General features: G+C 37.9%; 1 protein-coding gene and 1 pseudogene across 6 annotated transcripts in view; both read right to left on the minus strand.

Annotated features, from left to right (window-relative positions):
- Nucleotides 1-2542: 2542 nt before the first annotated feature.
- Nucleotides 2543-3722, minus strand: LOC139045655 (small ribosomal subunit protein uS2-like; annotated as a pseudogene).
- A 4303-nt stretch (nt 3723-8025) lies between these two features.
- The window catches only part of ZNF397 (zinc finger protein 397), a 47277-nt gene continuing 38825 nt past the window's right edge, over nt 8026-16477 (minus strand). For 5 of the 6 annotated variants that reach the window (XM_070513184.1, XM_014829270.3, XM_070513182.1 and 2 more), the window contains one exon: nt 8026-11105. In XM_070513184.1, coding sequence (XP_070369285.1) covers nt 9094-11058 — 1965 coding nt within the window. In that variant the 5' untranslated portion in view covers nt 11059-11105 and the 3' untranslated portion in view covers nt 8026-9093. The remainder of the gene's footprint in view (nt 11106-16477) is intronic. The other variant, XM_070513187.1, reaches the window with a different exon arrangement.

The following is a 16477-nucleotide window of genomic DNA, read 5'->3' on the forward strand; positions in this document are numbered from 1 at the left end:
GCCTACCAGACATCTCCACTTTCATGCCTACTTTAGTCTGGGTTCCCAAGAAAACAGAACCTAAGATAAAACTTTATTGCTAATACTTTACTGGTGTAACGCAACCTCAGAAAAGGATGACTGAGGATAAGCAGGAGGTGAAGCAGGGAAGGAGAGAGTACAACAGCTTCTAAAGAAGCACAGCCATCCACTCAGTCTCACTGACTATCCTGCGAGCGCCGGTGGTATGAACTACCTCATCTCACCTCACCATGGGGTAGGAGCAGGGAGAAGACTTCAGGCTCCCCTCTCCCTCTGGTCACATTCCACCACAGAGCATAAACTCCTTCACACTTCCAGGTGGCACCATTCAGCCTGGCCAGCAGCAACCACTGGCAAGTCAGGCTCCAAGACAACACGACAGCACATGAGGAGTGGCCGGCCAGAGCTGAAGTGGGAGTCAGTTGCTCCCTGTACCCGCAGCCTCGTGGGCGTGCAACCTCAGGGGTGGATGGTGCAGGCAATCTTAGAGGGTCATCAGTATCATAGAACAGAAACCCTGACCCTGCAAATGGGAGTGGGCTTATAAACTGGGCTTGGCAGAATGACTAATTAGGCACCTAACATGCCCCAAAACGAACTTTTAATTTCTCCCTGAACATGTTCTTTCACAGTCTTTCTCATCTAATTTTGTCCTTCCGCATGCTCAGGCCAATAGTCCCCCTGTTTCATAGTCCCCCTGCTTCCCTGTTTGCCCTACTTCACTTCTCAATGTAGCAGGCAGATCGTGTAAGTCAGACTATGTCACTGCTCAAAATCCTCTTCCATCATTGCTCTGTTTAAACGTCAAAGGGGCACTGTGTCTACAACTTACTCTTAAACAAATCAGAAAAAACCTATATATCTATATTATCTGGGTAGATAAGCAGATAGAGTAGGTAGATGGAGAATTACAAGGCAAATGTGACAAAATGTTAACCTTTGGGGAATCTGGGTGAAGGGTATACAGGAATTCTTTGTATTATTCTTGCAATCTTTCTATAAGTTTGAAATTATATCAAAATTCAAAGTTAAAGAAAACTTAACGGCCCAGAAAGGGAGAGAGTGAATTACTACAGGAAAATCGGGGTAGGTGTGGTTATTGCAAAAACTAGGGGCAGGGAGGGGGAGGAGGGAATATTGAGAAAGCAGTTATAAGCATCCACTACAGCCATAATTTGCAATGGTAATGTAGAGCTGTGTTTACGGATTTGGAAAGTGTTTATGACATAACAACGGGGAAAAATTTAGTTTCCCATTATCAATATTATTTTTAGAAAGAAAGTCCACAAATATATACGAAGAATGGCACACATCAAAATCCTAAGTTTGCTAAGGAGGCTTCTAAAGATAAGTGACTTTAATCTTTATTCTTTTACATATTACCAATTTTTGTTTTACAATAAGATAGCAGCATATTTATAATCAGCAAAAAACATCAATAAACGTTACAAAAGAGAGAGAGAGAGAGAGAGAATTCTCATTTAGATCAGGGGTTGGCAAACATTTTCTGTCAAGGACCAGATAGTAAATATTTTCTCTGTGGGCCTACAGTTGCAACTAGTCTGCCACTGCAGCAGAAAGCAGCCTTAGATAACACACAAACAAATAGGCGTGGCTGTGTTTCCATTCAAACTCTGTTTACAAAAACAGGTGGCTGGCTGGCATTCCTTCAGTAATTTGCTGACCCCTGATTTAGATGGATACTTTCTCCAATAAAGTATGGCTTACAGGGAAGGAACGTTCTCATTCTCATGGAGCTTCCAATAGGGCCCACTGGACCAAGTGAGTCTGGGAATTCCACTGGCCCAGTGTAATTAACTATCATTGAGTACGCAGACTAAATGAAATTCAGTGAAAACATTTAAAACCTATTTATAAACAAATAAACATCTTGTCTAGAGAAGTGTAATGTAAGCGATAAATATGTATTTTATGATGTTGTAGATAGTTAGATACAGTCTGCCAGAGACGTGGATCCCAACTGTTGGAAAGAGATCCCTTTTAATGTGCCCTGGAGGCTCAGCGGCAGCTCTCTGACAGCTGGAGTGACCAAAGGCTTGAAGGGCATCCTAGGGAGGTGTGGAGAGATGAGTGTTCTAAAATCTTTGGGAAAGCAAGGCTCTTCCTGGTCTTGTTCTAGGAAGGAAGTCTTCCTCTGTAAGAAGCAAAATCCACAGTTCCATAAAATTACTTGGGTAGTGCACCGTCTTTTCCTATTACCTTGAAAAGTTTGTGTAAGATTGGTTTATTTCTTCCTTTAATGTCTGGAAGTATTCCCTGAGATAGTTGGCCTGGAATATTCTTTATGGGAAAAATTTTAAATTACAGATAATTTCCTTAATAGACCCAGAACTATTGATATTATATTTCTTCTTGTGTTAATTTTGGTTGTTTTCAAACTTTTTAGATAAAGTTATTAATCATATCCTTTATATTATATCTGTAATGGCTGTAGGATCTGTGCTGAGGGCCACTTTTGCATTCCTTACACTGACAAATCATGCTTCTTTTATTTCTTGATCAGTTTTGCTGGAAGATTATCAATATTGTTCTTTTCAAAAAATGAACTTTTCGCTTCCTTTTTTTAATGTTTATTTTCGATTTCATTAATTCGTGTTCTTCTGTTTCCTACTTTTTTTTTTTAGAAACTTTATTTTCCATTTTCTATTTAAGAGTCCGTGGAAGAGCAGCTTAAGACCACTTGGTGGTAGTTGCTACCCCATTCAGTGGCCTGAGCAGTGGTAGCTGCAGACCAGTCTTCAGTGGCAGGCTGAGCACTTCAGTCTTCATTAGAGAACTGCTGAACAGGCACACAGGGCACCTGCGTGACTTCAGACCAGTCTGTGACCTCAGGTTGAGTAGCAGTAAATTCGGGAGCTGGAGCAGTCCATTCTCCCTGAAATTCCTCCTTCGTCATGGCCTTTTTAGCAACGGCCTGCTCTTCCTCTTCAATCTCTTCAGGATCTCTGTAGAAACAGAGGCCAAGCATGACTTCCCATGGGTATTCACAGGAGATGGTGCCACATATGTGCAGAACTTCCTGGGCCAACATCCGCTACATCAGACCCCTGAGCAAGCTCTCTTGTTGTTGCACAGGATGGCAATGTCTATATAGTGCAGAGGAGAGTCTGTGTTACACAGAGCAATGGTAGGCAGGTTAACATAAGATGCCTCTGTAAGAGGCGGGTAGTCAGCCATAAGATGAGTAACCACCAGAACTCTTGGCTCCTGGATGACTGCCTGGATCTGGTTAGTGAAGGTTGCAGGAGTGAAGTGGGAAGCAATGAGAGTGGCTCTAGTGGTGGCAGCAAACTTCATCACAACTTGCTGGTCAGTATTTGTAGAGGATGTGACACTGACATCAGCCAGGTTTTCAACAGCAACAATGGCACGAGCTGCCAGCAGAAGATTCTCCCAGGTTCTCTTCAGATTTATGATATAGATGCCATCATTTTTCCTTTTGTAGATGTACTCTTCCATTTGGAAGTCAAGGTTGGTGCTGCCTAAGTGGGAATCCCTCCTCCTTCACTTGCAAGACATCAAGGGCTCTGGACATTGTGAAAGTTTCCCTTTAAGTTATAATGGGAACTCAGAACAATGCTGTATGGACCCCTCTATGGGTAGTACGAAAAGGCTCTACTTTCTTTCTTTAGATTTACTTCCTATTCTTTTCTAACTTCTTGTGAGGGATACTTAGATTGCTGAATTTTAGCCTTTTCTTTACAAATACATGCATTGAATACTATAAATTTCTCTTTAATTAGGGCTCTAGCTGTACCCCACAATTTTCGCTATTATCCAGATAAGAATATATTTTAAGTTCCATTGTGCTTGCTTCTTTTATCCATGGGTGAATTTAAATTGTCTTTCTTAATTTCCAAACATTTGGGAATTTTTTTTTTAGTGTGTGTGTCTTAGTGATTTCTAGCTAATTTCATCGTTGTCTAAAAACATACGCTAAGTCTGTGCTGTCCAATATGGCAGCCACTAAACAGATGTGGCTACTTAAATTAATTATAATTAAATAAAATGTATTCATTAGTCGCACTAGCCACATTTTAAGCACTCAGTAGACACATATGGCTAGTGACTCCTGTAATGGCTACGGTGACTACTGTATTGAACAATACAGATAAAACACAGAAAGTTCTACCGTGACAGCACTATTCTAAATGATTTCAATCTGATGAAATTTGTTGAGGCTTACTTTATAAACTAGCACATGGTCAATTTTGGTAAATGTTCTCTGTGCACTTAAAAAGAATGAGTTTTCTGCCATCGTTGATTGCACTGTTATCTCTATGTCAATTAGATCATTTTGTTAATCCTGTTGTCCACATATACCATATTCTTAGACATTTTTTCTTTTTTCACTCTCAGCTCTCCAAGGTTGGCGTTCTCTTTTACTTCTTCTACCCTGCTTCTCTTTTACTGAGAGGGTTGTGCAGAAGTTTCCCACTAAGATTGTATATTTATCTCCTTCTCATTTTAGTTTGGTCAATTTTAGTATATAATACTTTGAAGCAAAATTATTAGATGTATTCATTTGTATAATGTTTATATTTTCTTGGTAAATTGACTCTTTTATCAATAGAAATATCCCATTTTTATCTCTAGTAAGACTTTTGCTTTAAAGTCTACTTCTTGTCTGATATTGGTACAACTATTAACAGTTTTCTTTTGGTTAGTATTTGAATGGAGTATCTTTTTCCATATTTTTACTTTAAATTTCCTGGGTCCTTGTAGTTATAGTGTGTTTTGAGTAAGTACCATATGATTAATTTTTAAAAATTCTAGTCAAGAATCTTTGTCTCATATTACATGTAATATAATTATTGATATATTCTGGTTTACATTTACCATATTCCTATTTGTTATCTATTTATCTTGCCTGTTTTATGTTCTTTTTCTGTTTTAGATTAATCAATAATTCTTATTACTCCATTTTACCTTCTGTTTAAGTTAATTTTGGAACACAGTATGTGGTAGGGGTCCAACTTCACTCTTTTCCCGTACAGCTATTCAGTTGTCCCAGCACCATTTGTTGAAAAGACTTTTCTTCCCCCATTGATTTGTCTTGGCATCCTTGTTGAAAATCAATTGACCAAAAGTGTAATTTGAAATTGCGAAGTATGAGCTCTCCAACTTTACTCTTTTTTTCCAAAATTGTTTTGGCTCTTCTGATCCCTTACATTTCCATATGAATTTTAGGATTATCTTGTCAATTTCTGAAAAAAATGTCAGCTGGGATTTTATTGGAATTGCATTGAATCTGTAGATCAATTTTGGGAGTATTGCAATCTTAACAATATTACATCTTCCAATCCATATGTCTTTCTATTAATTTATGTCTAATTTCTTTCAACTATGTTGTAGAGTTTTCAGAATATAGGTTTTGAACTTTTTTTGTTAAATTTATTCCCAAGAATTTTCTTCTTTTTGATGCTACAGCAAAAGGAATTGTTTTCTTACTTCATTTTCAGATAGTTCATTGCTTTGAGTAGAAATATGATTGATATTTGTATATTTATCCACATATATTATTTGGCATTTCTCTATAAGGAAGATTTGTCTCTTCTCTCATATTTATTTATGTCACTATGGACTCATGTATATTTATTTGCCTTAGGAGCTCTTTCAGGTTGGCTCCTATGTTCCTTTGATATGCCCCCATTGTTTTGTTTTTGGGCTCTTGCTTCCTTCCCGGTACTACAAGATGCTCCACGCTCACCTTGTATTTTCCTTGCCCTAGTCCTAGAATTGGCCATTTCTCAAAGGAACCCTGGTTCCTTTATTTGTAGAATGGTATTTACAAACCCATGATCTGGGTATGATCGTTTATGCTGGATTGTCATTGCTCCTGGGTCTTCTCAGAAAACAGAGGTGGGTAATATATGTATATATACTAACCCATGTACACACGTTCTATAATTGTTTCTGTGTCTATCCTTTTGTGTGTGTGTGTGTATGAGTTCATATTGATGTCTATGACTCTAAGGATTCTAGTAACTTTTGATTGAATGTTGGATACTGTCAATGAAAAGTTAGTCTCTGCATAGGTTGTCATCCTCCAGAGAGGATTCACTCTTTTTTCTCTTCTAACTGGCAGCTTGTTTAGAAGCAGATGATTTAATTCACTAAAAGGCTGATCTGACTTGAGATTGCATTCCAGACTTTTTTTAGACTTAGTCCACACAAGTTTCATTCTAACTTCTAGAGTATAGCCTTTTAATGTTTACACTGAGATTGTGGGGTGTTTATAAGAGCACCTCCTACTTGGCATGTTCTGTACTCCAATATTTTTAATGCTTTTTGTTGAGGAAGATTGGCCCTGAGCTAACATATCTTTCCAATCTTTTTTTTCTCCCCAAAGCCCCAGTACATAGTTGTATATCCTAGTCGTATGTCCTTCCAGTTCTTCTATGTGGAGTGCCACCTCAGCATGGCTGGACAAGTGGCGCTAGGTCCCCATCCAGGATCAGAACCAGCGAACTCTGGTCTGCCAAAGCAGCGAATGAACTTAACCATTAGAGCACCGGGCGGGCCCCTGTAGTCTGATTTTTATTCACTATCACAGTGAGTCTGCTGAGAGTTCCACTTAACCTTCCAGTGTCCTTTGTCTAGATTTCTTGGCCTTTTGCCTTGCCAGTTTAAGAATCAGCAATTGCCGGGGAGAATCAACTGGCATAAAACGTCAGGCCCAATTCTCTGCATTTCCCTTCCTTTTTTACTTTGTATACTTCAATATTGTTTGAATTTTTCAGTAAGTAGTGTTATTTTTGTAACTCACTTCTAAGACCTAGTGAGCAAATGCATTTAGAAGACTGGGGGAGAGTGAGGAATGAAGGATGGCAAGGTGTTTAGTAGTGCAGTTCACCAGGAGAGGGAATTCAGGAAGAAGATATCATGAGTGTGTGTGTTAAGTTCATGAATTTGAGTTTACTTGTAGGACACTAGTTAAAAACGTGTAGTAAGCAGTTGGTTCTTAAAATGTATTCTTAGGAGAGATGGCTAAACTTTGGGTATAAATGTGATCATTCCATTTTTCTTCCTCACTTTTTACATTCCCTGACGAATAGTCAGTAACTGATGGTATACTTTTCTCTCCACTAACCTCTCAACCTATCATCATGGTAATGTCTTTCAGCTCCTCTACTTCTGGACCTCATGATTTCATTTCCAGATTTCCAAAATAGTTTTCCTTTCTGCTGCCTCATTCTCCCTTTTAATCTTAGACTCTTCTTAAAGCAGGAAGATGATCATGCCATTCCCTGGCTCAAGGACCTTAGTGGTTTTCCATTACCTTGAGATCAAAATGCAGAAATGCGATATCTACTCCAATAATACCTAATACTTTCGTTTTACAGATAACTAAACCCCAGAAAGTTGAAGTGCCTGCTTGTTTAACATCACACTCCTTAACAGTCTTTTCTCCTACTTTATTTTTATTTCCACCTTATTCTTGTTAAGTACATGTTTCAGTCATTATTTTCATAACATTTGAGCTTGACGGCAGGAACCTTTTTAAATTTTTTCTTCAGCAGCACTCAGTACAGTGCCTGACACTGAATATTTATTGAATAAATTAATAACTAAGCACCATAATCCACATCATTTCTTATACTTCCTTGCTTCTGTGTCTTTGTTGACTATTCCCTCCCTGCCTTCATGCCTCTACTCCTGTCCTTCAAAACTCAAATCTCAGGAGCTCCACAAAGCTTTACCTTTTTTTTTTTTTTCAATCAGAATTGAATCCTACCTCCTCTGATCTCTTATAAGCATCTGGTCTACCTTTATGATTACATTGAGCCATGTGTTTTCTGGACACATCAGTGTTCACCATGTTTTGTTGGAACTGTATATTCTGTGTGTATACTGGAAAACCTCAAGAAAAATGCCTTGTACGTTCTATTTAACAGTGTTGGCTAAATTGAAATATTAATTGGATAATTGTGAGGTATAGTCAAAGTAAATGATAGTAGCATAATTTTAGCAAATGGTTAATACCAGAAAGACAATTTGAATTTATTTTTTAAAAATGGTTTCCATTTTTCAGTTGAAAACTTTGCATGTATGTAGCCTATTATCAATATGTATGTCAGAAATCAACAAAACAAAATCTAATGAGTGTTGCCACTTGAAAAAAAGATAATAGGTCCTTTTATTTTAAGACAGATTATACTATACAAATTAGTCATGTAGGTATTACTTCAGCTACCATTTTTGTTCAATCTATAGATGACAAGATAAACAGAGCAGCAGAGAAATCTTCACATTTTGACATATGGATTTGTTTTAAAAATTGTTTCGCATATTTAGAAACTGATTAAATAGCAGAATTGAAGAAGTGATTTCAAACCAGTAAAGATTATGGGCTCTACTATTGACAGCTAAATAGATTCATATTTGCTGTGAACATCACAGGAACTTGCAAACTCATGCTCACTAGGAAAACTAAAACTAGGCCAAAAAAAAAATCCTGAGAAAATGGGGCACTGGAGTTATATAGTGAGTAAGTTTAATACCAGAATAGCATAGCATGTTCACACACAGGGAATTTAATGATAACTAGTATTAGCATAAGGTAGGACTCTCCAGCTGTCAGGAGACAAGTGTGATATCAGAGTGAATGCCAATTAAGATATGAAAGGGATTTAAGTTTTGCCTACATTCCCTAAAATAGTTTCTCTGATATGCAATAGGTAACTTGGGCTCACTAAAGGCTTGAGATTCTAACACTAATGAATCTCCTGCACACCCACCACACTGGTTTTTACAATATCTGGTAAGGCTCTGCATTAATGTTATACATTTCTTACAATGACAAAACTCTCCTCTTGTGGATTGTTTGAATAAAAGACTAGAACTTTTCTTAACATTATAGCAGATAGGAATTTCTTTCCATTGTTGCTGATATTCTGTAAAATTTTTATTCACATTGAAGGTTTTCTCACAACTCACAGGATTCCTCCTCAGAATTTTCCCGAAGTTTAGTAATGTTTGAGCTCTGAGTTAAACTTTCATTATAAAAAACGAATTAATGTGTTTTCTCTCCAGTGTGGGTTTTTGTTTTTAATGTAGCACAAGAGTTGAGCCTTGATTAAAATCTTTTTCATAATCATCAATAGCATTCATAAGATTTTTTTCTGGTATAGCATCTCTGGTACTGAGTAAAGTTGGTGGACACACTAAAGGTTTTCCCACATTCATCTCTTTTACACTGTCTTCCCCAGAACCGACTTTGTCATGACTAATAAGATCAGAGAGTTGGCTAAAACTTCTGCGGCCCTGAACACACCTGTGGGGCTCCTCCCCACTGTGGATTCTCCGGTGTTCAATAATATCAGGGCATGTGTTGAAGGCTTTCCCACATGCATCACATTTATATGGATTTTCACCAGTGTGGACTCTTTGATGGTTAACGAGATCAGAGCGCCGACTAAAGTTTTTGCCACATAGATCACATGGATATGGTTTCTCTCCAGTGTGGATCCTCTGATGTAAGATGAGAGCTGAGCACTGACTGAAAGCCTTCCCACACTCACTACACTTATATGGTTTTTCCCCAGTGTGGATTCTCTGGTGTTTGACAAGGTCTGAGTTCTGGCTGAAACTTTTGCCGCACTGTGTGCATGCATAGGGTTTTTCTCCAGTGTGAATTCTCTGATGAAGAATAAGGTCAGAACTCTGACTGAAGGCTTTCTCACAACTATCACAGTGATAGGGCTTTTCCCCAGAGTGTACTCTCTGATGTTTAGTGAGGTCCGAGCTTTGACTAAAACTTTTATTGCACTGATTACAGGCATATGGTTTCTCTCCAGTGTGTATTCTTTGGTGTTTAACAAGATCTGAACGCCGACTAAAGCTTTTAGTACAGTCACTACATGGATAGGGTTTCTCCCCAGTGTGGATTCTCTGATGTAGGATAAGGTTTGAGCTCTGACTAAAGGTTTTCCCACACTCATCACATTCATAGGGTTTCTCACCTGTATGAATTCTATGATGTTTAACAAGATCCGATCTTCGACTAAACATTTTACTACACTGGTTACATGGGTAAGGCTTCTCTCCAGTGTGGATTCGTTGATGATTAATGAGATCTGAAAGTCTACTGAAGGTTTTGCTACACTGATTACATGGATAGGGTTTCTCTCCAGTGTGAATTCTCTGATGCAGAATAAGGACCGAGCTCTGATTAAAGGCTTTCCCACATTCATTACATTTATAGGGTTTCTCTCCAGTGTGGATCCTTCGATGTTTAATAAGGTCTGAGTTCTGACTGAAACTTTTGCTACACTGATTACATGGATATGGTTTCTCCCCAGTGTGGATTCTCTGATGTAGAATAAGATCTGAGCTCTGACTGAAGGCTTTTCCACACACGTCACATTTATATGGTTTCTCCCCAGTGTGGATCCTTTGATGTTTTATAACATCAGAACTCTGACTAAAATGTTTGTTACACTGGTTACATGTATAAGGCTTCTCTCCAGTATGGATTCTCTGATGTTTAACTAGGTCTGAGCGCTGGCTAAAACTTTTACTACAATGACTGCACTGATAGGGTTTTTCTCCTGTATGGATTCTCTGATGTATAATAAGATCTGAGCTCTGACTGAAGGCTTTCCCACATTCATGACATTTATAAGGTTTCTCACCAGTGTGGACCCGTTGATGTTTAATAAGGTCTGAACTACGACTGAAACTTTTAATACACCAATTACAAGGATAGGGTTTCTCCCCAGTATGAATTCTCTGATGCAAAACCAGGGCAGAGCTCACACTAAAGGCTTTTCCACACTTATCACATTCATAGGGTTTCTCCCAGTGGGTGCTTCGATGCCTAATAAGGCCTGTACTCCAAGAAAAACTTTGGCCACATTCATCACAGTTATGTTGTCTTCTTTTAAAGAGGTTCTGATCCTTTCCACTTAATTTATCTCCAAATTCACAGAATTCTCTGCATTCAGAATGCTGGAGAACATTATCTCTGAGGTTGCTAGAGTCTTCAGTCAATGGTTCAATTTTTGCTGTCATTTCCTCCTCTGAAGCCACCTCTCCAGTCTTGGTCTTAGTCTCACCATCTGGAACAATAAACAAAATCCAAATGGAATGTATTCTTCATACTGTAAGAAAGTTTCAGGTGAAACAGAACAGTATTTACCTATAAAATGTCATCACATTATGGGAGTGCCCAGAAACACTGAAAACTATCCTCTGAGAAGGAAACCAGGAAGAATTAACAAGTAATGGGTCACGATAACCATTTATTGAAGTGGCTTACCAGATATGTTCTGTGTTTGTCACAGGAGATCTGGGAATACTGAAACCTAATCACAGTGGTTAGGGAAGTTTGACTAAATTAGAGCTAATACATAAACAATTTATTAACATACATAAGGTAAGCAGTGTGAACAAGTACTTGGTCGGGAGGGGAGAAGGAGGGAGTGGAGGAGGAGGCAGTGGCAGCTAGACTGTCACGGGGAAGGTACACCAACCAGGCTGGTCTAGAGGCTCCCAAGAGGGAAAAGAAAGAAGCACCATGCCCATGAATGGTCAGGACAGAATCCCAAATTTTCCAAAATAGGTCTATATAATCCTCTACCTCTTTTGTCCTGATTATTACCAAGGAAGTAGCCAAGAAAACATGATCCCTTTTTGGGAACAGCCATGTTCAGTGACCAAAGTTCCTTACTGAGATGTGTGAACCAGTAAAAGCTTAGGGAGGTAGGATCAGAAATCTTTTTTGAGTTGATTTTTGAGAAGGCCATTCCTATGCTCAACAATACCAGATGCCTGTGATGGTAGAGAGTGTGGGAGCTCCACTGAAATTCTTGACTATCAGCCAATTGTTAAGCGGTGTTTCTATAAAAGACACACCACTGTCAGACTGCACGTGGTCTAGAGAGCTGAAAACATAACACAGATTAATTTCAAAGGCAAAGTCCAAAATCCCAAGCATGCAAGTAGAGGCTTCTTCCCTTTGCCATAGGCAAAGGACACTGGAAGAAGTATCTGGGTAAACCTAAATGTGTACGGACTGATTTAAGCAATATGAATGTCTTATTGAGTTTACAATATATACAGTATTAAAATACATAGCAAAAATAGCACAAGAGGAGGGAAGTAAATAGAACTAAAATAGTACAAGGTCTTTGGACTGCCCTACAAATAGTAAATTAAGATAAACTGTAACAAATCAAATGTGTATGTTGTAATTCCTAAGGCAGCCTTTTTCAACCAAGCTTCCATAAGAGAATAAAACATGAAATTATTTGAACGACTATTTTCTTAATTCTCCTCAAAATGGTACATAGCTAGTACCACAATAGACTATAGGAGAGACATTCATACATTACTTACAATGGATGCCTTAGAGCACTGGGTGTAATTCTCCCAAAGAATCACATTTGAGAAATGCTGCTATGAGGTAACCATTAAATAACAATAAAAGGATGTATAAACAATAAACTAATAGAGAAAAAAGGAAAAACAAAAAACCTGAAAATGTAAAATTAGGCACAAAAAGAGAGAAAGAAAAATGAAAAAGAAACAAAAGATAGGATAAATAAAAACAAATAGGATGATACATTTAAATCCAACCTCAAGTAGGTTATATGCAAATTAACTATTCCAATAAAAAGCAAAGAAAAACCAACAACCAACATCATACTTAATGGTTAAACATTGAATGTTTTTCTCCTAGGAAAAAGGGAACAAAACAAGGATGCCTCTCTTACACTTCTATTCAACACTGTACAACTTTTATTCAATATACCTAGCCAACGCAATAAGATGTGAAAAATAACTGTGACATACAAACAAGAAAGAAAAAAGTCAAACTGTCTTTACTTACAGACTATACAATCATGTATATAGAAAATCCTAAACTTTCTTGAAAAAGTTACTGGAACCTGTAAATGAGTTTATTAGAGCAACATACAAAAACTAATTGTGTACTAGCAATGAACAATTAGAACCTAAAATTAAAAACACTTTTTTCAATTGCACCAAAATATGAAATACTTAGAAACAAATTCAACAAAATATGTTTAATATCTGTATAACAAAAACTATACAACATTGCTGAGACAAATTAAAAGAAAACCTAATAAACAGAAATACATATCATCATTTATGAATATTATTAAAATGGTGGAATTCTCCTGAAATTGATCTATAGATCAATGCAACCCCAATCAAAATCTCAGTAGGCTTTTTTTTGGTAGAAATTGATTCTAAACTTTAAGTATAAAGGCACAAAAGAGTCTAAACAATTTTGAAAAAGAATTGGAACAAAATTGGAGAAGTTACGCTACCTGATTTCAACCTTTACTATAAAGCTACAGTAATCAAGGCAGTGTAGTGCTGGCATAAAGACAGACATATCCATTAATGGAACAGAACAGATGTGCATAAATAGATCCAAACATATATGTAAAACTTATTTTCAACAAAGTTGCTAAGATAATTCAGTGGTAAAAGGACAGTCTCTTTTCAACAAAAAGTGTTAGAATTGGATCTCATAAAGACAAAAATTAACCCTGACTCTTTCCTTATGCTGTAAGTAAAAATTAACTAGAAATTTAATATAAACCTAAATATAAAAGCTAAAACTATAAAACTTCCAGAAGAAAGCAAAGCATAGATGACCAAAATTAATGCACAGAACTGTGAGAAAATAAATTTATGTTGTTTAAGCTACTCAGTCTGTGAAATTTTGTTATGGCAGCCTGGCAGACAAATACAGCATGTTTTTGAACTTTACACCTTTATGAAATTATACCACATGTATTCTGTGACTTGTTTTTGCTCGACATTATGTTTGGAAGATTCACCCATATTCATGTGTGTAGCTGTAGACCATTTATGTTCACTACTATAGTGTGATATATACTACATTTATCTATTCTCCTTCAATGGACAATAACATTTTACTATTTCAAACAATGCTGATTTGAATATGCTAGTACATCTATCTTGGTGCACATATCCAAGTGTTTCTCTAGGTTATATAAACTTAGGATCAGAACAGTTGGGTCTTCGACTAGATATTTCCAAAGTGGTTAAATCAATTCATACTTCCATCAGGGGTGTATAAGAGTTCATGGCTGTACATTCTAACCAACATTAAGTCTATTCTCTTTTTCAGCCATTGCAATCAGGTTTTTATCTCCATAACTCCATCAAAACTACACTTATTAAAGTCCCTAATAAACTCTATCTTGACAAATCTAATGGTCAATTCTTAATCTTATTCTTGATTTATTTGCTATAGTTGATTATTCTCTTCTTAAAACATTTGCTTTCTTCTTGCTATCTTACCTTTCTCCTATTCTCCATACAATCGTCAGAGTGATCATTACAGTTACTATCCTGTGTAAAGAGCACCAATGATTTCCCATTTCACTGGGAATAAATTCCAAGTACTCACTATGGCTTAGAAGGTTCCATGATCTGGTTCCCTTTTCTCTTTCTGCCCTCATTTCATTCCACCATCACTCCTATTACCTGCCTACCCCAGGCTCACTCTGTTCCTGCTACATCTTGGGAACTCTGGCATTTGCTATTCCCTCCGTCTGAACACTCTTTTTTCAGACAGTCACATGCTTGTTCTCTCACTTCACTTATATTTCTAACCAACTGTTACCACCTCAGAGAGGCACAATGCTTGGTGGGCCTGCATTTTTGAGGCAACAGATATCACAGTTGAATGTGCTGAAACGACTAATTTGAATAACCTGTAAGGTTGCTACTATTGAGTGAGACTCAGAGTAAAAAAAGGCTCTGTAGTAGGTCCAGGTTGCAATGCAAGCTGTCCTGTCACACGACCTTATTAACCAGGATGACCAATGGCAATGGAAGTGTCTGGAGTAGTCAGAGATGCTGTATGGAGCCTCTTGCACGCCTCTATATGAGAACCACAGTGGGGTAAGGCCATACTCTCTTCTGCCAACAACTATTTTCTATGTGAAAAGCAGATCCTGGCTTGTTTTTGGACACTGAGAGACTTAATGCTTGATCACAGTGTACCAAATGACTATTACAAACTGACCATTGGTAATAGTTGTTATTTAATCCATCAAATCATTAAATTGGACATACAAACCAGCATTCCATTATAAAAGCAAGTCTGGAAGGGAAGTAAATTCGACGTGCGAGCAACTCAGATTCCCATAGTACCTGTTCCTACTGCTACACTACCTTTCCCTCTCAACCTACTTTCAGGACCTCATGGGAATTCCCTATTACCAGTTAACGGAGGAGGAAAAATACAGAACTGGTTTACAGATGGGCCTGCCCAGTAAAGTGAAGAGCTTTCACTTACACCCCTATTCAGGGGTGGCCTCAAACACACTGGTAAAGGCAAATCCTCCCATTGGCAGAATTTCAGGTATGGTTATCTACTTTTCACAGAAGGCAACACAGAAGATGCATGTCTATGCTGACTCATGAGTAGTGACTAATGGGTTATCTGATTAGTTAGGTTCCTGGAAAGAACAAGACTGGGAGACTAGAAATAAGGATTCTGGAGGAAAAGTATGAGGATGGACCTCCTAGAATAGGCAAAGAATAAATATATTTGTGTCCCATGTGAATCCTCACCAAAGGGCATCCACTGTGGAGAAGCCTCTCACTCAGATGGACATGACGATCCATGTTATAAGTGTCAATCAGCCTTTTTACCCATGCTTGCCCAATGGACTCATGTACAAAGTGGTCAGGGCAGCAGAGATGGAGACTATGCAAGGGCTTAACAATATAGACCTCTGCTGGTATACCTGTAACAACTGCTATGTGCCTAAGCAGCCAACCACTAAGGCCAACACTGAGCCCCTAATAAGGTACCATTCCCTGGAAAGGAAGCAGCCAGCCACGGGGGCAGGAGGCAGATTCATTATACTTGATTCCTTCTATAATGGAGGGCAGCAATTTGTCTTCAAAGGACTAAATACACAGTCCAGATGCAAATCTGCACTGACTTAAGAGAATGCTGTATTTATTACCATGGTATTTTATATAATTTTGCCTCCAAAGGAGTCATTTTACAGGGAAGGAAGTATAGCAGTGAGTTCACACACATAATTCATGGATCTACCCACGAATAGGATACCACATGTCCTATCATCCACAAGTAAATAGATTGAGATAATGGTTGAATAATTTGCTAGAGGCTCAGTACCAGCTAGGCAACAACACTCTGATAAGTTTGGGGTGCTATCATACAGGATGCAACATACGTCTTAAACCAGAGGACAGTAAACAGTGCTGTCTTCCCCATGACCAGAATACATGGATATAGAAGCCAAGGGTGGAAGAATAGTAATAATATCTCCTTGTACTATATACCTAATAATCCACTTATACTATTTTTGCTTCCTACCCCATAATTTTGGGCATTGTGGATTTGGGGTTCTGGTTCTCAAAGGAGAAATACTTCTACCATGAAACAAAG

Source organism: Equus asinus, chromosome 7, assembly GCF_041296235.1.
Source record: "Equus asinus isolate D_3611 breed Donkey chromosome 7, EquAss-T2T_v2, whole genome shotgun sequence".
Lineage (NCBI taxonomy): Eukaryota > Metazoa > Chordata > Mammalia > Perissodactyla > Equidae > Equus > Equus asinus.